General features: G+C 48.3%; 1 protein-coding gene across 9 annotated transcripts in view; it reads right to left on the bottom strand.

Moving 5' to 3' along the window:
• Positions 1–24,447, bottom strand: part of ST6GAL1 (ST6 beta-galactoside alpha-2,6-sialyltransferase 1) — a 47,813-nt gene extending 23,366 nt beyond the window's left edge. Inside the window, exons 1-4 of one of the 9 annotated variants that reach the window (XM_049802196.1) lie at positions 19,426–19,630; positions 18,142–18,259; positions 16,379–16,503; positions 9,174–9,340 (exon numbers count right to left, since the gene is read on the bottom strand). In XM_049802196.1, coding sequence (XP_049658153.1) covers positions 9,174–9,179 — 6 coding nt within the window. In that variant the 5' untranslated portion in view covers positions 9,180–9,340; positions 16,379–16,503; positions 18,142–18,259; positions 19,426–19,630. Of the gene's footprint in view, positions 1–9,173; positions 9,341–9,692; positions 9,759–10,552; positions 10,770–16,378; positions 16,504–18,141; positions 19,365–19,425; positions 19,631–24,133; positions 24,304–24,365 lie in introns of those variants that run through there. The other 8 variants (XM_049802200.1, XM_049802202.1, XM_049802194.1 and 5 more) reach the window with 8 other exon arrangements.
• Positions 24,448–25,812: the final 1,365 nt, after the last annotated feature.

Raw genomic sequence — 25,812 nt, 5'->3', positions numbered from 1 at the left:
TTGTTCCCTCCCAATCATGTGTTCCTCTACATCGTTTATCTTTTGAAATGAGAGGGGAGCACTTCTTCATTTTAAATTAGTGGCATGCGGGAGGTCAACACTTAATGCCTCTGCAAATATCACTGTGCGCCAAGACACGTAATTGGTATTGCATGGCCCCAGGACAATAAATACACTTTGTGCCAGCTGCAGCTATGCTACCCTTCAGGATAATATTTCTCTGACACCAGCCTTTCACAGGTGGGTGCAATGTCTTTCCATCTCCTCAAGGACAACGCAATAACTCTTTACAACTTGCTCAGAGAAGAATCTAATTCAATTTAACCTAAGACAGTGAAATAAACTTGCAGAACTGTGAATCCACCATTGCTAGTTTTCAGTCCAGCAGTGCTACTGAGATTTGGTTTTCCTCTTCACACCCAGAGCTCATCCCTGTTGGGGATGGCAGGGCTGGCACTCAAAAACAGCGCTCTACCACGCTGGCTTCACTGGAGGACAGAAGTAAAATAGGAATTCTGGCCACTGACTTCAGAAAGCACTATTCAAACGGCTCTAAGTTAAGCAAAACACTTCTTGCATTACATTTAAAATAAATTGGTTTTCATTAAGAAATCCATAGTTTATAATATAAGAGAGACATACAGATGTCAAGAGTGTTCAACATAAAGTATCAGGTGCTGAGAAAAAAAGGCAGGTCCCAACAGCAATGAAGAGAATATTAGAAAGGATACCCATTAAAGCCCATCAAAGCAAATTAACTTTCAGAGAAATTGTAAGAAAAATTGTTTAAGAGGCACTTCAATTACTTGTCTGGCAAAAATCAAAATAGTTCCTTTCTATGCAAGGAACTTGAGGCAAGGAAGACAAATGGAAACATCAAAATTACCGTTAACTGTTTTGTCTTTGACAGAAAAGGAGGCGGAAAAAAACATGTTACAACAATCAGATGTTTTTCCATAAACCAAACATGCTTGCTTTCACTCTCCATAGCCATGGTGTTAGGTAAGCTAAATTGATACCGCTCTCACTACGCATCATCAGCTCCACTGGTTAAACCAAGACTGAAGTGATCAGAGGAAAGCCTGAGGTATAACCTGAGGTGTGAGGTATAACTCAACACAAGCTGTCAAGGAAGCCCTGATCCAAGTTCAGTGTCAGGCTGCAGCAGAGCACCCAAGGTAGCAGATAACACAGGAATCCATGTACTCCAAAGTCCTGGATATCGCTCATTGTTGAAACAGCATCCAGGTTCTCAGAAGTCAAAATATTTGCAGTAGCAGATGTCAAATACACGCTTTGCCAAGGCATGTCAGCGAGTCACGTTCTTGCGCAGGGAGCTCATGGTGTGGCTGGACTTCAGACGTTAGTAACAGCAAGCGCTGCTCTGCTTTTTATACTCAATTCTGATTTATTCATCTGGTAACACTATCCCCTTGTAGCATCAGTTCAAATGTATCTACTGTCAATAAGCCCACAAGAACATCACCAGGGAAGTGACCTTGCCTGAATAAAATTCAATTTTATGAATCATAGGCAATATAAACATACAGCACAAATCTGGGTGCCTAGATGTATTTAAAGACATTTAAAGAGCTTAAGACACTCCTCCCCCCTCAAAGTTTCACATATGTATTTATAAAATCAGAAAACATTAATGAAACTTTCCTGAAAAAGCCTTCATTTAAAACCTCTTTGCTATTTTCTTCCCTCAGCATCCCCCCCAGATGCTTAGGAAAGGAAAACAGGGTCAATGGTACCTCCTACCCAAACCCAAGACTATGTCCTTTGCTTAAGGATCCAGCACAGAGAATGCTTTGCAGGAGCAAACAGGTGCCTCAAAATGGCTTGCAATGCCCACTCTTCAGCGGGGCGGAGGACCTGGCACAGCATAGCACCGGCTCCAGCTATAAGCTCCCAAACAGAGTGTGCCACGCATCTGGCTGCTCCATGGTGCCAGAAAGAATTCCCTTTTTCTTCCTCACTTACACACCCTGACAGCATCCCAGTGATGGGTCAGTGTGGTTAAGGGCATGACATCAAGCGATCTGAAGTGCAACAAATCTATACAGTTGCTGGAGGGAGGAAAACACCACGCTTATGAAATTGAAACACATTTAAATTTTACTGAGGTTGAGAGAGGCAAGAAAGGCCATTTTAGTGTCTCTCCACTCTAATATCTCCTACTCCAAATATTTTTAGCGTGCTTTTTCCTCTATCGGAAAACCACATGTAAAGCCTGAAAAGCACTACCCAGCTCCTGTCCCCAAACACATCCCTCGCTTCCTATGGTCAGCACTTCAGAAATCAGTCCAGCAGCAGAGCTTGCAGATGGCAACTAGATGGATCCAGCATGGATCTGAACCACCACCTCCCCTTGAAGCAGGCTGCTCTCTCCCCTCTGGTATTTAAGGCCACAGAAACTTCATGCACGCGGGAGTCTGTACCTCCACTTGTAAAGGATGGCAACCCGTTCTGCCAACCCTGTGGCACTGCCTTACTGGCGCAAGCAGACAGGTATAACTTGGTCACTACTCCCAGCAGCAACGGCTCCTGCAATCTGCAGGATATTGCTGTTCCGGGGTGTCACTAACGGTAGCCCACCTTCCCTGGGTTTGTGTAGTGCCAGGGGAGAAACACAGCCAGCCACCCTCCCGCTCACTTGTGCCAGACACACCTGCGAGCAGCCTCTGAAAGCACTGCAGGCACACAAGTGCAAACAGCACAGGTTGAGCGTGCAAGCCTTGCATGCAGCATGACGGCATACCAGCTGAGCGTGCAGGGTTCGCTGCACAGCGCCGAACCAGGTGCACGAAACAAACAGAGTGGCTGAGAAAGCAGAAAAAAAGTGAGACAACCCATGAATCTCAGCATAAATGTGTTTCTCATCAAAGCCAGGTAGCGACTTACAGCATGAAGGAAGAGATCTAGACAGACAATTCCAAAAAACACATAAGTTATTCCCTGAAGCAGTGAAGAAGGCCCCAGACATTTTTGTATCTCCTCCATTCAATATTGGCTCTCATACCGCTTTTAGCACAACACATTTCAGCAGTCTTAGAGAGCTCTTACATGACCTAAAAAAACTCTCTGAGCCTCCCAGAGGAATGAAAGATCCCTGTCTCCCCCCAGGACTAGCCAGCACTTCACTAGAAGAAGGGATGAGATGCTGGAGGAGGGATGATAGGGAGGAGGATGTTGCTGCCAAGAGCTCGACTCCTGCAGATAAGCACGCAGCTCTCTTCCCATCCACTCAGTGCCACCCGGCCATGAAGACACCAGACTACTTCTTTCGTGAAGGAAACTCCCCCCAAACACAGAAGTCAGACATCTGTCATGCCTAGGACAGATGGCTTTGGAAGAGGCCATTCTCAACCACCAAAAATTTCCATCACTAGTTTACAGCACTCCACTCCTCACCCCCACCTTGTTTTCTAAACATAACTGCTAAAAATGGAGCTGTTTCCTAGTACATAAGAGCTGGAGAGCCCTGAGATGAGCACACATATAACAGCATTAATTCGCAGAGTTCATGCCGCAAGAGAAACCCAAGATTATCTGTACTGCAATTCTTCTTTTTATAATAACGTCAATTGGTCTGTTTATATATTAAAGTTCTTCCAGCGTTTCACCATATCAGTCAGCTCTGTCCTCAGGTCAGCCATTTCACAGCACTGCCAATCCCGACTTCATCTTCTTCACTAAGTAAATGCTAAAGGGAAGCCCCAAAAAGCACACGTAAAAAATCAGGGGGGTGGCAGGGGGTGCTTCTTTTTGTTGGGTCTCACCTGACTCGAACCCTCTTTGATCAGGAACTGCTTCCCAGTATGGATGGAAACACAGTTTGTGTGGGGGCAATCAGCAGGTCGGTTGGCTTCCATGGAGCAATCCTGACCCAAAGTACATCACTGAAGTAGATGCCCTCAGCTTCAATATTAATCAAATCTATGCTGCACTGCTCTCACTCAGGAAGCCTAACCCCCGAATCCACCCAATTCTTTCAAGTAACATCTCAACAGCCCAGACACAGAAGGCCAAAGTGCTTTGCTGGGGCTTCTCCCACCCCCAAAGAAGGATACTGCACCACAGCATCAAACACTTGACATTTGGTGGAAACAAACCTTTACAAACCAGGGAGAAGGTGCAGAATACTGCAAAACTTGTCTCCAACATGTGGCTGTGCAGCAAACACTATTTAGGGTCATCTCTTACAATAACGCGCCTCAATGGACTGCACATGTAAGTGCAAGTGCCAAAACCATCCACATCCCAGCAGCAGACACACTTCTGTGCAGACATGGAACCTGGTGAAATCCAGCCAAGATGTTCCACACGCGTGGTGGTGGCTGCCAGCTGCTGGGGGTGATTCACAGGACACTCCGGGGGGGTGACATCATGCCTAACTGCTTTAGAGCAAGAATGGGATGTTTCCATACAGCAGTGATCTCACACGGCATAACATCCCGCACAGTGCTCAAGACTGCGAGGGTGATCTCACGCCACCTCTAGCACATGCCCAATTTATCTAAGACAAGGCCATTTCTTCTGGCTGCTCAACATCTGATCCAAGCTCGAAGTGGAAAAGCACTGGGCTTAAAGTCCACTGAACTTTAAACAAGCCTGACTTTGATCTGGCTCAGATCAAGCTTTAGGTTAGAAGTTACTCATTCCTTTTATTTAAACAAATCTGCCTACTTTTACTCCACTACACTTTTAAGGGACAAGTTTTTAAGTTCTTTATTTGGGAATGCCACCATAGTCTCATGGGAGCTGATCCTAGGTGACCCTTCATCTCAACTTTCCTCCCTTTTCTTACCGAAGGGATCCTTACCAGCAGTGTACCTCACACTCTGTTCCACCATCTCCCCTTCCATGTTCTCAGGAAGGGAGCTCAGCTGCTACCACACCACACTTTAAGCTTGCACAGGCATCTGAAGGCAGTCCTGGCCATCCTGGGGTCTCTTGAGAGGAGGCACACAATTTCTTTTCCATCCTCAGGCCATCATACCAGTAGCCCCTGATGCAAAACTGGCAGAGAACCCCCAAGCCCTGGGTATGCTGGTTAGAGTATCTCCTCTCATGTAGAAGGAGCTGCAATGTTCCAATATCAAAGCAAAGAAAAACAACAGAGAAGCCTAGCAAAGCCCTCTCACACTATTTTGGGATTATTAATTTGCATTTCATTAGTCTTTCTGTTCTTCCCCCCCCCCCCCCCAAGAATCAGACCAATTCAGCTAAGGTTCTTCTTCCACTGAAATGTGTCTCTCTTTCCACAACATATAACAAATACATATATGTAGGTACTTATATATCTATTCCCACCTATTTTTTAATTAGGTAATAATGCATTCACGATACAATAAGAAATTTATATTGCTGAAATAATAGCTTTTTCATAAGCTGCCCAACACACATATAGGTCAGAGTTGTATGTCATCAAGGGAAATTACTTTTACAAGCCACCATCTTTGAATTTTTCTTCCTCCTTCTGAAGTTATTAAATATAGAAATCACTAGTTAAAAAAAGTGCACCAATCTGATGAGTATTTTCTGAAGTCTGTTAGGAACAATGATTTTCAATTTTTTTCCCCAAAGTATGGGGTAAAAATTATAAGCCTGCTGCAGGTTTTAGGTTCCTCTCACTTTGGGTTGTGTATAAAGCCTTACCTTGTCTGAATCTCTGTAAGACTTTATCTGTAGCCATCTCAAATAGGGTGGAGCATCAGTGCTTCAGAAATGAGCACACTTGCAGCTAACCTCCTGTACGCTTTTTGGGAGGTCTTTACAAGCTGGCCAAACATCACAGCTCTTTCAGAGATCTCGGCAGATTACCCCCCAAAGAGGTAAAAAACCCATTTGTGTGAGAGTAGGGAAGCCAAGCGGAAATTTCCCACGCGCTCTGTCCAGAGGCGCCAGCTCCCCTGAACTCTTTGACTTCGCCAGGGCACCGCTACTGCCAGGGGAGATGAAAGGGCTGTGCTCTGCATCGTCTGATCAACCACTCGTACAGCAGCACTGGTGGTTAGCGCTTGGCAAAACCGCTCCTCTGACTGCAGTGGTACTTAAAAAAGCTATTTTTAAGAGACCAAGGATGCACAGCGCTGCGTGGAGCCAGGAAGAGGGCTGGGGATGGACATATGTGCTACCCACGAGGAACTGGGTGCCTTCCTACTGTGTATGCATCTCCAGGACTCTCTCTTTCCTCCTGGGAAATCCTTCCTAAGGCCCTACACACCCCTGCCAGCATCGGCACCACACGAGACGATGCCCTCATTTCTGTGGCCTTTCCCCACAGTGCAGTGGTAGGCAGCTGCCCTCCTGCCTTGGTGAGAGCCGTACACCCACCTCCAGCCCTCCTTCCACCTTCCACAAACCTTCCTTGTTGGAAGTCCTTCCCTGATCTGCATTTTTGGTCAGCTTTTCTCCCACCTCTCCCAGATCCCCTGCATGCAGTGCCTGTTCTTGGTGAGCAGAGGACACGAGCCCAGATGTTTCAGAGCTGGTGCAGGAGTCCCACAGGATGCTTCAAGTGTGAAGCAATGCCTGAGATGGGGGTCTTCTGCTGTAGTGTACTGCAGTGTGGACTTCATGCATATAAGATAGCAGAAGCCTTGAATATCCAGAAACAGGCTGATACCAGAGTGACCACCAACAGCCAACTCCTGATAGACAAAGCTGCCCCAAACAGATGGCACTGGTGGAGCCATCTTTAAATCACATGAAAAACTACAGCAAAAACAAGCAGATGGGCTGGCACCGCACTTCAGCATCAAGTATGCAGGATTAATTACTCTGTTAATCTTACACAATACGATTACATATGCATCATCCTATTATCATTACAGGGAACTGCGTTGTAGTACATGGTGCAAGGTTTTGCTGAGGGTGCTCCACTGGTCTGGACACCCACCTTGGAGAACCATTGCTAAACCTGGATACAACACACCAAAGCACATCCCTGTCCTTCTCTCCTCCGCCTTTGACCATCCAAACCTAACGTATCAACAGTCCCTCTCCTCAAATAGGGAGGCTCTGCTCAGCCACAAGCCGCTTTCTGAAGGAGCAGGGGTCAGAGGCTCCCACACAGCTACATGGAGCACTGAGGGGTAAAGCGAGTGTGTGCCTGTTTTTAGTTTTACTCCCGTATTTCAGATGGGCCCAAAGGAGGAAAAAGAAAAGGCCCTTTTACATTTCAGATACTAACAGATATCAAACAGCGTAACTGCTGACAAGAGGGTTGGGCAGACTGAGAGATACAGGTCTTTACAGACCAAATGTGTCACTTTGCTGGTTTTCAAATATTCAACTCCCCCAGCAGCCTTTGCATATTACAAGCCAGGCCTAACCAGGCTGCCTAGTCTGAAACTGTATTTAGTAACAGAGAACTGGGTTTGGCTGTTCAACAGGAAGACTTCTGAGCATTTCAAAAGGGGCTAAAGATTTTGTCCTGGCACAAATGGAAGGTAACTCTTCAGTTCACTGTTACCACAACACATTAAGAGAAGGAATATCTCTGCACTAAAAGTGAGCCTGTGCTTGAGAGGTTGGCTTGGCCTTAGATTTCAGCTGTCCCAAAGACTGGCATCCAACCACGGCCAAAATAATAGTAGTCATTCACTGCTGCAGATCTGTACTTTGCACATGCACACAGAGCTGCCCCATGCTCCCACACCTCCTGAGAGAGGACAACTCCCATGACTACACAACATCCTGCTGTATCACCAGCCCACCTGAGGTCACACCCCAAGACACATCTTTATCCAGCAAGCAGAGGACTTTCACAGAGGAACAAGGACAAAAAACAAAACTAACCCCCTCCCTTGTTTCAAAAAAAAAAAAAAAAAGTAGTAGTTTTACAGGGGCATGGCTGATCTGCTTTTCTGATCCTCTATTCTATACCCAAATCCCACCTAACCAGAAGTTAAGCTGTCTCCAGCTTAGTTTCCTTCTTCCCCCATGAAAAAAAACAGCTGCCAAAGATGCCCAAGGCAATGTGCCACACTTCCACTTGCCTACCTCCAGCAGTGTGTTACCACTCCTTCCTGCCAACAATCCCCAGGCCCCATACTGCTCTGTCTTGACATCCGTGCAAATTTTGGCTGCTCTCTGCCCTCTTTGGGGATGGAAATCTAGCAGCCCCCAGGCAGGCAGGCAGGCTGCTGGAGCTCTGCTACCCCAGCCCAAGCGTTTCAGTTTGCAGTGCTAAAGGTAATACAACACTGGGAGGGAGAAGTGTTCCCTGGCCAGAAACGAAGAAACGGTGGTGCATTTTCTGTATTAAAGATTCAGGTTTTAAGCGGAGGAGAGGAGATTAGCATGTTTCCAGCAGAGGAGGAAGCAGGGAGCAACATCTGGCACAAGAGAAAATGGAGAGGGTCCCAGCATCACCACATTCCCCAGTCACTGCAATGGCTCAGGCTGCCCAAGAGTCTTGATTTGCATGATCAAAACTTTATGGTGTACACTAATTGTATGCCAAATGATAGCAGTGTTCACACAACTATTGGACGAATCAGGCCCAAAGCTGAAGCACAGAGCTCTAGAATATTCAGTATGTGATACAGACCTTTTGGACTAGTTTGTCATCCTGGGCGGCAACTGCTGAAGGCTTGCAGCACTGCAATAAGGGGTGGGATGCTGGTGGAGAAGAGTGACAGAAAGGGAAAGTAGTGGCACCACCCACAAAAGCACTTCGGGCATGTTCAGCAGAGGTCAGCTGTGAAAGCAGCCAGCTAATTACTCTAACCTAGCATCACACCAGCAATATTCCTTTCTAGAGGATTGGGGTTTCTGGGGAAAGCCCTAACTGAAATGAGCCCGCAGCACACATCTTATATTAATTTTATGCAAGTCAGAATAATCACTGGATCTTAGATATGTATCTTTGGAGCATAACCAGTATGTATCAACACCTACAAGGGCTCCCACAAGAAGCAGAATAAATGTTGCATTTTGCTTTAAGAGAAATATAGGATAGTTGCAAGGGGAATGGCAGAGAATGCTTCCCGTTTTCTTTACCGTACTCCCAACTACACATGCAATACAAGACAGGCCCAGTGCAAACAGCAGTGCCTCTGAATGTACGTGGCCTTGTCATGCCAGCAGCAGCCGTACTCTTGCTGCAGGCATGTGAAAGGGAAAAGAGGGGCAGGGAAAAGAAGAGCCATGGTCATCACCTTCATCTCCAGGTTCCTTTGCTTTCCACAGCAGCTCCTCTCAAACCCTTCCAGGCAGAAGCAGATTGCCAGGTAAGATCTGCAGGAGATGCCAACACAGGGAGCACATCCGTGCTCTGCATGCAATTCTTCATACTCCCATCTCCCTCTTAATCGAGCTCTCTAGCCTAGGAAAGAAATTGAGGGGAAGATGTTAGACAGCCACATCAGACTGATCAGAAACCACCAGACTGGCGACTACAACCGCCAGCTGGCACCACACTGCAAGTCAGCAGTGACATGGAAACACCCAGAGCCTGCAGATGCTGCTGCACCCACACCATGGGCGAGGGAGTCCTGGGTAAGACCAACAATGAGATGCCAACACCTTGTGCTCAAGTAAAACAGCACACAGAGCCTTATTTTGAAGGCAAAATATGCTGCTGAAGACCTGCTGGCTGCAGATCTCCCCAGAGTCTAAGGCCAGGAGCCAGGGTCAGGGAGAACTGGTAATGCCGAGATCAGGGCAGCAGAACTCACCCTCAACACTGGAGTTCTGGGTCCCTAAGGAGATCTCAGCAATACAGCCTGTATAAATGCATGTGCAAAGCCTCTCCTGTGGATCCCTCTCCCACTGAACCATTAATAGCAAAACCCACTGCCTACACTGATGCAACACAGCAGTGATGCACTGCACTTATCTGATGACCCTTGCTGGAAACACAAAAGAGCCTTTACAGAGTTTATTTTTCTAACCTCTCCCCTACTTCTAAAAGAAACTCAGCGTAACTGCGGCACATGTCCTAAAATCCTCTTAAATAAGATACTAATCACAAGACTGTTTAGCAAGTGAGAGCACACGGTCTGCTCAAAAAACACTGCCTCCCATAATTATCCTGCCCTGGGCAAGTTTCCAGTGTATGTGCATGGCCTGGCATATGTTTCACCCCTGAGTCCAGCAGCTCAGCTTTCTGTTTTCAGCAGGGAACCCAAGTGCTCACAGCTTAAGGAGAGGTCCTAATATGCTGACCGTCCAAATTACTGCCAGCTTGAACCACCCGAGGACCGTAACCCACTGCAGCACACGGTGGCAAGGGAGGGAAAGCAGTGTGAAAAAGGTAAGCTTGTGCTTTACAAATTTTGGGTGATGAGGAAAGGGAGGAAGATAGAAAAAAAGAGTGTGGTAAAAAGCAAGAAAGGAGGAAGACAGAAAAAAAAGGAGTGCTGCCTGGTGCAAAGAAACACTGGCATGCAATGCCTTACCACAAGCGCTGAGGTCCCACCAGCGCCAGCCTGTGTAGATTCTTGCCGGGTGAGAAAGAATGAAACTAAAGCAACACTTGAGGGTTAGGTCAAAGGAGAGAAAAACAGAAAGAGCTGGCTGCTAGACTGAAAAATACCTTTCTTTGCTTCTCCCGGCCAGCAGCAGTACCTCGGCACAGCTGCAACCTTTGAGAGCCACCTCACCCAGTGAGGGATCAGCCATCACAGCAAGCAATTAGAGCAAGCCACCCTCTGGCAAGGAAACTTGGACAGGCAGACCACAGGACAGCTGTAATGCAGTACAGGAAGGCTGGATGAGTAATGGTGAGCCTAAGCCCCAGCACATTTACATGTCAGGTTAGGAAATCCCCAGCCAGCGAGCTCAGCAGCAGGCTGTGCTCACATCAGGCTTTGTGGCCTGCATTAAGGGCACATTTAAGTTAGGGAAACGATACAAACAGGAGAGAAAAGGGATGCAGAGGAGCACAGGCGGTTGAGCAAGCCCTGCACACCCGTTGTCCAGCCACACAGCACTCCTTCAGGGAGGGACATAACTTTTAAAAATGTATGACAATCCACCTCTGACTCCCCACTCCCTGCCCAAGTCTGCCTTTATACGTGACTGAAAAGTGAACCCAGAGATGCCATCAAAGGCGTGCAGTTTCTGCCGTGGCAGCGCCTGGAGCAGCCGCAGAGCTGGAAGAGGAAGCGCAATAGCCAGGCTGTGGCTGCCGGAGCTGCTCAGCTGTCCGCCCACTCCCCCCCACTAACAGGGCTTGATGCTCAGAAATATTCACCAGCATCTCTGGGAGGTAAGAGGATTGAGGGGACATGCGCCCCTCACCACAGCAGGACAGTGAGATTGCCTGCTCAGGAGAACCTCTGGCAGCCCAGCTCCTTCCAGATGTGCACAAAGCCCATGCTGGGAGCCACCACCTGCAGATGGGCAGCGTCCTTCAGCAGAGCTCAAATCTTCAGCAGTTGTCCTACAAGCCATGAGCACAGGAGTGATCAGGCCCCCTGGCCTTCTGGTCAAGCCCGAGTTTGACAAATTCGTCAACACAGCACTTCTACAGGGCAAGTATTTGCACCACCAGGAATACTGGCAGAGAGTTAATGGAAGAGAAGATACCTTGGAAGATGCCAAGGTTAAGTAAGGACCCAAAATTACACCCTCACACACAACAATATTGTAGAAATTATCATTAATTTATCATTAATTCTTCTTCCCTCCTCAGACTGAAGATCTATATGAAAAGATACTGGAGGATGCTGGAGGTCCAGTACCAGCCCAGGTGAGTTTATCTGCCTAAAGGGAATTAATTAATACCCTAGTAACATCCAGGCTCCAGTGTGACAGGTATGTGCACTAACAGTCAGTAATCACAGATAGTGGGACCAGGAGGCAAAAGAAGGCAGCAAGCTTCCGTTATCATTCAGCATCCCTCCCACTGGCAGCCACAGAGACTTATGGCTTATCTTCTTTCTCCAGGTGAGAAATTATTTCTCCTTCCCACCTTCCCAGCTGCAACATAACCAATTGCCTGATGGTTGCTTTGGCAGAGGAAAACCTCCTGCTGCCTGTGTTCTTGTAAATGAGATTGTATTTGTTTATTGCTTAATTGTTAATGCTGATTCATCCCAGAATTAGAAGTCTTGCCACCACAACTCTTCTACAACATAATAATCCAAACCTTGCCTGTCGGGTTAATTACAGTTAAATGGAAAAATCATTAAACCACTGCAGAGCAGCGCACCATCCAGGAGGGCCCCCAGGCCAAGTGGCACAGCAGCTCCCTCTCTCCAGCAGCGCAGAGTGGGTGCCAGCAGGGCCGGGAGGGCACCGACGTGTGCTGCCACGGGGTGTCCTGACGGGGAGCAGGCACACAAACGCACGCCACCACTAGCAGAGACAGCTGCACCCCTGGTCACGTCAGTCAGATCAAGAGAAGATGCAAGGAACGAAGGAGCCTGGAAAGGGCAGGCCTACCTGATGCAGGCGAGCGGGATGTGAAGCCCAGACAAGGGCTCAGCCGAGAACTCAAATGAGATGCTGAGGAGCTTCAGGCCAAGGCTGGTCCATGAAGACGACTAAGGCAAGGACCTGGAGGTAGGCTAGGAACAAGCCTGAGAAGAGGCAATGGCTGGAGCAATTACCTGCCTCTCGGGCCACTGACAGAGCCCACAGTTCCCCAGGTCACTAGTGCCAACCAGCCAACAAGCTCTCTCCAACAAAACCAATCCTCCCCACCGATGGTCCATAGAGAGGACAATGGTTCATTATGACTGCCTGCTGATCACTCAAGTGGCAGAAGTCTGCGCAGTGGATGTAGGAGCCCAGCCCCTGGCAGAACAGCCCTCTCCTCTCCCCACACATCAAAAAAGACATTATAATCCTGCACCTCGTTTTGTCACAGCATACCTCCTTCATGCAGCAGAAGCACGTGCTGAAGCAAGGTTCTACCTGTTTGGGGTTTTTTTCCACCAAATAAGTAAAAAAGAGAAAAAAAAAAAGATGTAGTAAGGCGCAAAGGCCAGATAAAGTGCCATGAGAGAGGCAAATCAGCTGCCAGAGAGAAGCGATTCCTGCCTTGCTTCTGTTAGAGCTGCTATGAAACCAAACAAACATCTTAAAATAAAATATTCACGTGCCTTATTGCCAGACCCTTCCAGAAGGTCAGACCCATGGGCTGAGTTGTCAGCACCAGAACTGCATTTCACGGACATCAGAAATTATTAAGAGGAGTGAAGTCCTGGCAATCTCCCAGAAGAGCACCCAGAACTGGCTGGGTACCTTGTCTGTGCCTCATCTACACAGAGATGCTTCCCAACAAACACACTGCAAACTGCAGATGCTCAGACATTTATGAGGAGCCCCACAGAGAAGCATACTGGAGAACTTACATTTCTGTCCTTGGGGCACGGTTTAACTGCACAACAACTAAAGCACAGCCTCAGAGGAGAGAAAGAAAAAAAAAAAGAAGAACCACAAATACACATCCGTTTTTCACAACGAGCAAGGCAGCATCAAGCCAAGAAGCAGCTGTGAAACCACGTAGTCAGAACCTGTAGCACACACCCAAGTCAAATTTGGGCTGTGTAAGTACCTTAAACGCTATCCTGCCTTCTGAGTGCCTGGCTTTGCAACCCTTTTGTCCTGCTACTGAGACCCAGATTGACAGCTGAACAATTCTACAAGGACACAGGAATACTTGATGAACCTACCATTACTGCAACGTAAACTGTTGCATTTATACATAATTTTTTGACATGGCTGATGCTTCTAGTATACCACCTCTGCTACAAAATAGAACCTTCTTATAAATAAATTATAATAAAAAATAAAATCAAAGACATGAACATAGTCTGAGCTACAGGAATTCCACGAAATTGCATTCGTTTTCAGAGGACATAGCTTTGCTTGGTTTCGACGCCGTCAGCTTAAGAAGCTATCGTTGACCCTTACTCAATTCAATTGCTTCACAATACTGCAGGAGAAAGACTTCAGACTCCAACCACTGCTGAAGCTAAAGAAGCAGAAGGCAGCAGTTTCCAGTAGCAGTAGCACTGTACCAGCTACTAGGAAGACAGTTTACTCTATCCCAGCTGAAACCAGGACACAGGGGAAATACAGAAGTCCTTCCACTTTCATTAAAGGCCCATTCCCCTTTATTAAAGCAAATTCTAGGACAAACCTAGGGCTACTGCAGACCGTTGCAATTAATTCCAGTTACACACATAAGCTGGGCAGCTTGTGCTTAGGCAAAAGAACGATTATCATCTCAGAGCAACAGGTCTTTGCAAACACTGGAGAAATTCAACGCTGCCACAGAAGGCACAGAAACCCAAATAGTATCCTTTCTGCAGAAGAGAGGCTCAGCGGCCAAGAAAGCAGAGAGCAGTGAAGGCACTCAGGTGGTGCCTTCGGCAGGGATTTGGGGATCATGCAATCACCACTGCTAGACCTCAACCTCTGCTACCCAGAACAGTGTTACAACCCTCAAGGGCAGCAACTGGAAATCCAGTTACTGATTGCTATCTTGGCCATACGCCTGGGGAAACACACACCTGAGTTGTGACTTTATCAGGATATGCTAGCGAAGGAATCTACCACTATCACACTGCCTTCCTGTGAACAGAGCTAGAAACTCGCCTAGCAAGTTCAGACAGGACCTCCTGTTTCCCACGCTTCACCAGCACACAGTGCAGTAACAGAAACACAGCCAACCCACGCAACAGCCATGGTTCAAGCAGGAGATACACCATGGCCATGAAGAAAGGTTACTTGTGCAAATTATGGCTAATCCAATCTCTCTCACCCAGCAGCAGCCTCACCCAGGAAATACCCCAGCAGGATCCTTTTTCCACACCTACCAGCTTTTCAAAAGTTTCTCACCGCTTTCCCCAGACAAGGTACTGCAAGCGTGAACAACATTTCCATTTCAAATCCAACTTGCTTGAGAAAAACTCAACTTCGTCAATCCTCCTCCCCAAACCAGAGCTGAAGAACTGCTTGTTTTCAGTGACCAACACCAAAGTAGCTTCTCCCAAGGCTTTTTTTAAGGGGGTAGTTTTTGCAGCTCATCTGCTCTGAACCCGTACACCTACTTTTTGACACAAACATACAGCTAATGGTCTCCTGGTAACCAGCTATAAAAAATTTCATTAGAACTACTGATAACACCAGCAGCTAAATTCAGTTTGGAGAAAAATAAGAAATATTAACTACAGAGAAGAGAGGCAGGATGTATCTGGACATTTGGAGGGGTTTGTTGGGGGTTTTTTGTTTGGGTTTTTTTGTGTTTTGGTGTTGGGTTTTTTTCAATTCTAGAGTTTGTTTTCATGAAACCTAAAAGAAAGAAAGCAAAGTGTGTGTGGGGGGGGGGGGGGGCGCTCAAAGATGCCCAAGGACCAGAGAGAACCAAAGCCCTCTAAGAGACGGCTGCTTAGGAACAAGCCCTGCTATTACCTGGCAGGAGCTGAGAGGGGTTAGAAGGAGCAACACCGGCAAGGGGAGGTGGTTTCTTGGAGTGTATCATTAGCCAGGCATTTGGTCAAAGGAAAAGGTGTGCAGATTGGGTGTTCTGGGCATGCCTGCAAGGTGTTCTTTAGGCTGCTGATCTAAGAAACACTTTATAACAATAGCAAGATTTCGACACACAGCATTAGAACACACAATAGCCTGTGGGGCAATCTCAGATGGGGAGAAGGAGGACATGATTACCTTCTTGCCCAGCCTGAGTGTTTCTAATACTTTGGAAAAGCAGCCAGTGATAGAAAAAGCTAGCCATGAAAACCCCACCACCAGCACAGCCTATGGTTACTGAAATCCTGGCAGGTGAGCTTAGGGCAGAAAGGGTGGGCCAGACTCTCCAAAAGTCATTGTCACCACCCCACAGCCCCCGGGTGCCAGCTGGCCAAGAACAGCACATGTTGGGGCTGCACGCTTAGGGGACACGGGGGGGTGGCAATGCGCTTGCAGCTGCTCCCTCCACTGGCTGGGAGCCCTGTGTAGTGATTAATCACACCCCAGGTTTGTTTTCTTCCAGATCAGAGAGTTACGGCAACCAGGGGAGATCCACATGGTGGAAGCTGGGAAGAAAGACCCTGCTGTCAGAAATACCTCCTGACAGCAGTGATTGGTTTTATCCACTCAGCCACTGATCAGACCACTGCCGAGGTGCTGAGAAGGCTGAGTGCTGCCTGATGAGCCGTCTAAGACTCTGCTTAAAACCCTGCCAACGGTGGAGCTGAGCCATGAGCAGAAGCAGCTGTGATAGAGCCAGCCCTTTCCTGCCCCTGCTCCTGCAACCTCAGAGGCAGCCACCCCACTGCCGCGCCGACCTGCTTCGGTGCATGCGTGGTGGGACATGACATTCATGCCTGAGAACGCTTCACAGATGTGAAACGCTGGCACTATTGAGATGATGCTTAAGCACAAAATTAAGCTTTTGAAATATTACCTGCAGGGTTTTACTTGGTGTCCTCACCCAGCGAAAAACCTCAGCTCAGAGGTTGCGAAGGAATAGTGGGGGGAAAAAGGCATTTCTGCAATACTTCAAAAAAAGCCAGGCTTCCAGAGTGTCGTCTGCATGGAGACAGATGGGAAAAATCAAGCCAAATTAATGGCAGGTATGAATTTTAAAAGTATAAGTTAATATGCATTAATGACCTTGGTACACCCTCACATCTGTAGCTACGGCAAGCCCAAATTTCCTTCATTTCCATTCACTGCCACCATGAACTAAACTACATTTAATTAAGAGTGTCCACACTGAAACGTGACACCATTTCTGACATCAAGTTTTACAACCAATCCTTAATTAACCTTTCCGAATTTTTCTCCTTGGATTGCAAGTATATGATCATCTATCCATCTAATTCAACAATCAATTAATATCTAATAAAATATTTATCCAGTTGTACTCCGCTAATAACGAGGAAAACGTAACCTTAGAACACATAGTTCACTGAAATGCATCACTGTTGTCCATCTGAAAGAGTTGGGTGTTTTGCAAAGTGACATTTCCAAAATTGAGAGCGGAAAGGCAGAAGGGAGCTATGCCACACTTGAAAATTAACTTGATTTTTACCCCAGGTGCAGACTTGAAGGAGTTCCCCTCAATTTTTAAAAATGCACTTCTAACCACATTTGTAATTGGTGAGCCACATCCACAGGACCTAAAATATTCTCAGTCCACACCCATGCTATGTTATAGAAGAATAAAATAGAAGACAGCAAGTAGTGACTGCTCTGAAAACCAGCAGATAAATCTAAAGAAAATGAGATTCCTTCCATGCAGCTCCCCCACCTCTCTGCGCTTTTCAGACCCCTCTGTTAAAAGCAGGCAGCCTTGCCGATGGTTCCGCATAGTCAGCACAGCAGCGGTCCATGGACACAACACATGGGGCCACTGCTCAACGCCAAGTCTCCACCACTTTTTCAGACTCCTCAATCCATAGGTGAGCTCTCATTTTGCCAGATTCCAGACAGCTGTTCTTTAAACGCAAGTTAAATGAAATTTGAAAAGCCTGAAAATGCCAACGATCCCTCAGTCCCCACTTTGTATCATGAGCAGAAAGCCTGACTAACCCATTGCACAGATCATTCCTGAATTTAAGTGTCCTTCCAGCATCGCTCTTCCTTCTTTTCCAGCTGGGCACTCTCGCATCTCTCAAAATACCCTTTCATGTTACAGGCACAAGCAACATCTATTTCTATTGATCCCATTTTTGCCTTTGGGAATCCCCCTGCCGCCAATACTAAAATACATCCTTGGGACTATTTCCTTCATCTCTGCTCCTGATTCCTTCAGCCTGAATCCCATCTCTGTTCCACTAAAACCTGCCACTGCAGTCTTTGTTGGAGGTAACTCACAGCATGTCACTTACTGGAGCAGAGGTCCCCCTCTATGATGTGTTTCATTCAGAAAGGTGCAAGGCAGCTTCCTAAGCAGAGTTACAGACTCCATCAAATACATGCTATCAAGCTCTGGAAGGATTTTGTTAAGGCACAACCGGTTTCTCTTTTATGATCTTCCCAGGAAAGCTCTGCTCTTTCATGGACACAAGCATTTGTGAAAAGTGGAACTTCAAGATTGCAAGAACCGCTGTTAATAGGAAACAAACTTCAAATTCAGTGACACAGTTATCTGGATGAGGGCAAAATCCATCCAGCACCTTCCAGACTCTCATAAAACACATACAGTATTTCAGTCAGACTTACCCATGAAAAATCAGCACAAGAGGAGCCAGAACACGACGTTTCCACCTCTGCTCCGTTTCTGCTAATGGACCTCACTTACAAAGTGCCCGACTCCCCAACAATTCTTTACACTGAATCTCTGCTGGAGAAATAAGAGCTGTGTGGAGTATCAAACAAAACTATATATAGTTGATCCCAACAATTATAATCTTGTACATCCAAACCTCTTATTTCCTTAGGGCCCCTTGCAAGCACAAAGTCAAGTCACAGGGATAAGCAAGAATTAACAGTGATCATCCATCCCTGGACCAAAGTAAAATCTTTAAGTTATGCAGAACTATGCCTTGGGGAAAGGAGAAAAAAAACAAAACCCAACCAAATAAATAAACATAACATCCCAACTTAGCTACCAAAGGATCACACTCAAATTTTCAGCCTTGCTAGGCAATGCAGCTCATGGCATGAAGGTATCTTCTCTGTGCAGAGAAAATTTTTATTTATTTATTTAAAATACAAACTAATTGCTTTCAAGACACTCTGTGCCCGAGCCGCTCTGTTCAGAAGGCACAGGGAGCTCTACACTACCCCTCCGCTTGCAGCGTTTCCTGAGGATTCTGTCCTACAAACAAATTTAGAAGAAACAAAAACTCATTTCTCTGGTATTGTGAGTTAAATGTTATTTCAAGATAAAAAGCAGCTCCTTGATATGAGTCATCTGCAGGGGGAAACCATGACCACAGATCTCTTTTAGTACCCAGGAGATCCATTTTAGAAAGAGCTATCATTGCTGCAAGATTGTCACAGCAATTCCTATTGTCATCCCATCCCATTGGCTGTCAACACACTCTTCCCACAGACTAGGATCTCTGCTGGCACACGCAGGGTATTTGCAGAAAATCCAGTGAACGCAGCCAGGCTGATTTGAACCCCTTTGATTTTCTAAACAGCAAATGCTGTATTACAAAGATACAAAGGGCAAGCCATAATGCATATTAAAAACATTAATCACTGCTATCAACAACTTCTATCTTTCTGCAAAATTTTACAGTTGAAAATGCAAACTGCTCCATCTATCATAAGTGGGAATGGATGCAATATTTATGAAGGGAGCACTAGCTTGTTTCCAGTTTCTCTCACCCCCAGGAATCCCAGGCATTAGCCCAGGCTCCGTGACAAACACGCCTGCCAGTACCGGCGGGAGCTGCTGAATGAAGATCAGTATGCAATGTACAGACAGACAGACTGGTATCCTGTGCTGGATGTGTTTAGGTTCTCTGCTTCCTCCAGCAGCACAGAGGTACGTACGTATCAGCAAGCGGCTTCACTCAGTTAATTTTCAGCAGCTGCCAGTTCCCAGAGGAAACACCTATCAGGAGCACGTAGAAATGTCAGCACAGTCTGGCAAAGAGCTCTCTTCTTCTGCCTGTACAGACGTACCATTCCCAGGCAAAGGCATCTGGGGCACAGGAGTAAATGCAAAAAAGCAGAGGACTCCCTGTCCTTCAGCATCCTGTTGGTAAAAAGGGGGATGTTCTGGGCAATGTTTCTTTTTTAAATAAAGATCTCACAAACTGACCTTTTTTGAGCTATTAGAAGAAGAATAAGCAAGATACTGTGTTGCAGCTTTCTGCGCAACCTTTGTCTGTGAACAGAGGTTGTGGTAACTTGTGAGCAACAGATCATGAGCAAATATTTAAAATCATCAGATGACTTGCTGGCAGAGCTCTAAGTTCAGAACCACCCCAAGCCAAGCATCCAAGGCAGAAGCTCACCAGGCAGCTTCCAAACGCTCCTGAGGGACCGGCAAACCTGAACTAAGCAAAGGCACGACTTGGGACCTGCTGAGACAAAAAACTAGAGGACAGACCTCCTATGTTGCACAGAGGTGCTCAGCCATGCAGCCCTGTTAGTAGTTTCGCAGATGAGCTCCTAGCAGCTCATGGGACCAACTTAGATTTCCTACCCAAGATCTGCAGGTGAACATGCTGCCATACACACACTCCACTTGAAAGGACTTTTACCAACCCTGGCACCAGTGAACACACCAAGAAGCACATGTGCAGTCTACTCCTACACGTTGGGAAGCACACGTACACTAGTACATGCACTTCTTGTTGCTTCTCAGTGTCCTGCAAACTAAGGGATTTATCCTGCAGAGCTGAAATCATAACAACGGGTAGGAATGGGCTTAAGTGCTGCCTTAAAACAGCTAAGTCACTGGTTCGCAGACCCGGTTCTGGACCCTCCTTTTTATCATCGTTCACCTCCTTACTCCAGGCATCAGGAGGAAAACATGCCTGCAAGTGGAATAAGCAGATGTCCATTTGCATCAGTACCATCAGCAAACCTTAGGGAGGGGTTTTACAGAGGAAGCTTTGGGTTCACAATTCGCTAAAGGCTGAACTGCAGTGCACGTTTCAGAAAGGCAACAGACCTTGACTTTTATCTAAAAGCAAGTGGCTCAAATATGTAAGTTTTTCCAAGGTTTTTAATCACAGAAGTGATGAAAGCAGCTGCTAACAATGATTCCTGCTGGCTAGACACCTAGGAGCACTTTATACTGAAAGCATCTCATTTCATCTTCTAGTTTTTTTAATCAGCACAATTATAATTAAATTCCATTCAAAGGAACCACTTATATTTCACACTTCATAGACAAGTTACCAGTCAAGTAGCACAGACTTCAAGCACATCTGAAGTCACCAGGAATTTTAGTCAATCTGTACGTAATCTCAAGGAAAATGTTCTCCAAACACAAAGATCTCCAGCAGTTGGGCCACTTTACAGTCAAAAACAAAGCCCTTCGTCAATGAAGCAGTTACAGCAAAAGCTGTAATATGTAGGTCAGCAATGTAAGAAGGGCTATGGTTAAGACAAAGTATCAGATTGATTCATAATGCTCTTTGATTGCTAATCCTGTGCAGAATTGTGATTTAGACCACTCTAGCAAAATCTAAGGGCTATGGAAAACATCCATGCATTTCATAAAAGATCATCAAAGTGATTGTCAGATCTTTTATCATGATCTTTACGAATGTCGAGTTGAGAAGAGGAGAATGACATTTTCACCAAGGGCTGCACGTGCCACTGAGCCTCTCCTATGGAAAGGGAGGAGGATCACGACTCTGCTGCATCGTTTCTGCCCTTTCAAAAGCTGCCAATGCAACAGATCAAGCAGGTCAGCAGAAGCACAGGAGGTGGAAGAATTTGAGTTCTAACATTTCCTCCGTGCCAGCCAGCCTGAGAACAAAGGCCAGGACAACCTGATGTGGATTTCGGCCAGCACCCGTTATCATCGTCCGCTTCCTCCAGCCTGGAGCAACGCAGAAGCAAGGAGAGACATGTGCTTCCCTTGTGTCTGTGGTTAAGATGCCAGCGTGGGCAGCATCATGCACACACTATCTTCGGCAAAGAGCTGCCTGCCCTTCAGTGGGTCACCTATGCTCTGACAGAGGCAGGCAGGGAAATAAGCCTCTGAATATACAGTAATCTGCTTCCACAGCCGAGTTCCTCTTGCACCATGGTCTCAAGGACAGAGTTAAAGATAAGAAACATTACTGGCTGCATCTCCTTTGCCATTCATTAGACCACCCCTGGCCATCTCATAGTGGCATCTCTCATTCCGCGCATGCATTTCCAGCTTCTGCGACACAGGCATCTGCCAGCAATTGCTTCAAATCAAGATTTAAAGTACTTGCCTATTTTGTCCCTAGAAAACTAGGTCTTGGTGAACGACAATGCACCTCCGTTTTTGCAGTTTGGTTTTAACCAGGTTACAGAATATTTGCGAACAGTAGCCACCGGAGCAAGCAGCCTGCTTATCAAAGCCTCATCAACAAACATTTGTTTGCGCAGGAATTGCGTAGAGATGATCATGTATTCCTCCTGTTTTCTGAAATTTAACCTCACATTGGCTGCCAGCAAGAGATGCATACACACCCAGCTGAGCACTGCAGCACCACCGATAACGTGGCAGCTCACTGCACAGGGTGTCGATCTCTGTTTCAGGCCAGTCACTGCTTTTGCCAGAGGCACACGTTTAGGCAGAGGACCCCATGATATACCCACAAAGCCCACACTAAGTCACCGCTGCTGCGTACGAATGCAGCCCAAAACAGAGCTCCTGCCACAGTATTTTGCCCACCTAAGGGAAGTGACCATAAAACTAAGGAAAGAAAGCCAGTGGATAGATTTATCTGGAGCCAAGATGCAGCCCCGCGAGGCTGTCCTGTCCCCAACACCCACAGCAGCTGCGCCAGAGCTCCCCAAGCACACACAACCTCGGCACCACGGAGCTGCTCGTCTCTGCAGCACCATCACCTCCAGCAGCAGCAAACCGATTTTGAAATCTTTTTTTTTCTGGCTACACCAGAAGAAAATGGATGATTTGTCTAGACTCAGCACTTGCATCACCTCCAAAGCAGCGGCTTATGCTGAGGCAAGGAGATGGGCTGCCCAAAGCAGAGGAGACCTGGAAAAAGGCAGCCTGCCCTCGGAGGTCCCTGTGCCTGCTGACTCAAGCCCCCACAAAGCCCTCACCCTCCAACAGCAAAAGCTGCAGCTAATAGGAAAGGTTTGCCTCATTAGATGCTCTTGGCCTCTGTCCCAGGGGCCTTCTGGGGAAGATTTTTCCTGGGAATATTCTTCCTCCCAGGGAACATTCAGCATCACTCAAGACTATATGAACTCCTCAGTTACTCAAAGCTTCACTTAAACCTTCCTTGACACCGTGACCCAGGCAAAAGGGCACAGTTATGAAGTGCAAGGCATGTGTACTTGTTACCTTAGCTTGTCTTGGACCCCAGCAGATGAGGACAGCTCTCCAAGACGTGCAACTAAGGGCAATAACCAGGTTTTGCAGCAAAAGCTGGGGACAGAAAGCTGCCTTCTTCCCACTCGGTAACACACTTTAGGTAAGCCTGTCCCACGCTGCTGGGGTCTCCTTCCACTGACTCCCTTCCGAGAGCAGGAGGATGGTGCAGGTGTGCATCACGGTGCTCCAACACATTTAAGGTTTTCCCAGCTCAGGAAAATCATTCTGCAATCCTTTGTGTAAGCAGGGTTATAAAACCCCGTTAGATTAGCTACCAACCTTTTAGGCAAGTGCAGTCCAGTGAGCGTGCCGCTAAGGAAGGAGTTGTACATTGCAAGTTAGATTCATTCCTCACACATTAACAGGCAGCTCTGGTTTCTCACTCCCTCACAGCCAAGAAAATTTCCTGCTACACCCAGCTGCCCCGCAACCGCACCTTCTCCCTCTCAGATTATTTTTGTTTTGACGCTGTCAGTGATTAGATCCAGTTGCAGCATGCAGTTACGGGAACATCATCAAGCGGCAACAGTTTCCATTCCTTCAACTCCCTGGGTCCCCTTCCACCGCCCCAATTTGCAGGGGGCTCGTAAATACAGCAACTGAGATTTGCCCCAAAAGAAAACATGAGAGCATGGCAACACAGAAAACATATTAAACATTATTCTTCCTCTCTGCAGTCTGACCTGCTCTGAGCTATTAAAGCCGAATCTAGCTACTTCTAAAATTACTCGCAGCGTATACCCCTTGCCACAACTCGTCGGTCCGTGCGGACTGACCCGCGCCAGCAAGGATCGGTTACGTTCAGACGAGAGTAAGCACAAATACGAAGAGAGGAAGGGGCCGAAGGCACAGGGTACGTTCTTCGCTAGCATTATCTGCCACGGATGCCCCCGCCCGACCTCCCTCGGTGCCGGCACGGGGCAGGCTCCGCGGCCAGGATCGACCGGGTTTTCTGCCGGCGAAGACCCGCCGAGCTGCGCCGGGACCGGGGCCGGGGCCGGGGCCGGGGCCCGGGCCGGGGCCCCGCCGCTTCCCGCCCCTGCCCCGGGAGAGCAGCACGGGCAGCGGCCGGGGCGCGGGGGCGGTGTCCGGCCGAGGCAGGGGGGACGAGCAGCCCGGGCAGTCTCGTCCATGAACAGCTACCGCTTAAGAGTTTATCTTTATGGGGTTATACGGATAAAAGAATAACAATAATCATACGAGAAATTAATAAAGTTACGCCGCAGCTGAACTGGCACTTGTCAATCAAGGCAGCACCCCACGCCGCTCACTCGAGACCGCCCGCCGCTCGCAGGTCTCCCCCGGCCGCGCCGAGACCCCCGAGCGGCCGCGGGACCGGGCTGGGGGCGGCGCGGCCCTTCCCGCTCTCCCGCGGCACCTGCGCCCCGGCCCCGGCCCCGGCCCCGGCGCCGCCTCCCGCTCCGTCACTCACCGCCGTCCAGCACCGCCGCCCGCCTTTGTTGCCGCCGCGACCGAGGCATTTAAGCCTCGCTCCCCCGCGCGGCGCTGCGCCGAGGCGAGGCGAGGCGAGGCGAGGCGAGGCGAGGCGAGGCGGGGCGGGGGGGGGGGGAGGCGCCGCGCCGCCAGCCCGGCTGCCTCCGGCGGGGCCGGGGCAAGCGCCCCCCGCGCCCCCGCCGCCCCGCGGCGGGCGCTGTCCGCAGCCGCCGTCCCGGGAAAGGAGCGAGGTGAGGGGTGTTAGGCGGTGAACGGTACCGCGGGGGCTGGCACCGGTCAGAAGCTCAGGGCGGCTGCTTTCCTAGAAAGAACCAGGCATTCAGAGCAGGGCAGCGGCGCCGCAGCATCCTCCTCCTCGTCCTCCCGCCATGGCAGAGCTGCGGAGGAGAGCAACGGCTGCCCGTGACCAGCAGCCCCCGAGCCTTCCCGCGGGGTGCCTCCTCGCCCGCACCTACCTCCCCATCCCCCGCCGTAACGGAGGCGTCCTTGCCCCGGGAAGCCGTTAACGAGGCTGCAGCGCGACCGGTGCCACCGTTGTGATCAGTGACACTGCTCTGACAGAGGAGCGTGCCAGGGGAGAGGGTCTTGCTCGGTTGTCGTATTTGCCTGGGAGAAAGTTTCCCCATGCCCCTGCAGAAACCCTTGGGCGGGAGCACACACAGCCCTTCCCTGTCCGCCTGCCTTTGGGGACGTTTTTTCTGGAAACACACAAAAAGCGATCGTACCCCTATTATAAACACCGAGACTGGCTCCAGCAAAGCTGCCATCTATCTCGATCACTACAGCCTTCTTCTGAATATATGATGCAGATGTATCAATACTTCATTAGCAAGGCGCAGGCAGCTTCCCCCAGCACCTTATTTCACTGCCACCCCGGGGAGAGCCATCCGGCCCACGGCTCCGTCAGGCCCAGCCCCAGCACCCGTGCGTGCTGGTGGTGCAGGACACGTGCCTGAGGGCCGCCCACAGCACCGAAAATGGGGCTCACGGCTACTTTCCAGCTTAAACTAGTTCCAGGCTTTTAACCACTTCCGGCCTCTTCTATTTCTTTGTCAAACACGCAAGCACGAGCAGGGATCAGTGCATGCAAATACATTTTGCCAAGTTACGTACTAATTAAGCTCCAGGCAAGCTAACATGATTAGTGTTATCATAAAAGCTTGAACTCTGGAACAGAGAGACCCTGACCACACAAGCCAAAACAAGGGTCCTGCTTAAATCGGCACCATTCCCCATTGGGGGGCAATCGGGACTGCAGGACACCGTACATTGTACCTACCCTGGCTGCTGTGCTTCCACTGCTCAACTGGAAAGAGCAAGCAAACCGTTTCTGGGGTGTACCCATGGTTTTCCACCTTGAAAGGAGTCAGCTTCTGGTCTGGGGCCGCATCCTACAAGTTTGTGTCCAAATTTGGTATCTCACT

Source organism: Accipiter gentilis, chromosome 6 (genome assembly GCF_929443795.1).
Source record: "Accipiter gentilis chromosome 6, bAccGen1.1, whole genome shotgun sequence".
Taxonomy (NCBI): Eukaryota; Metazoa; Chordata; class Aves; order Accipitriformes; family Accipitridae; genus Astur; species Astur gentilis.
The sequence above is the reverse complement of the archived record's forward strand: the minus strand, read 5'-3'. Positions and strand labels throughout refer to the sequence as shown.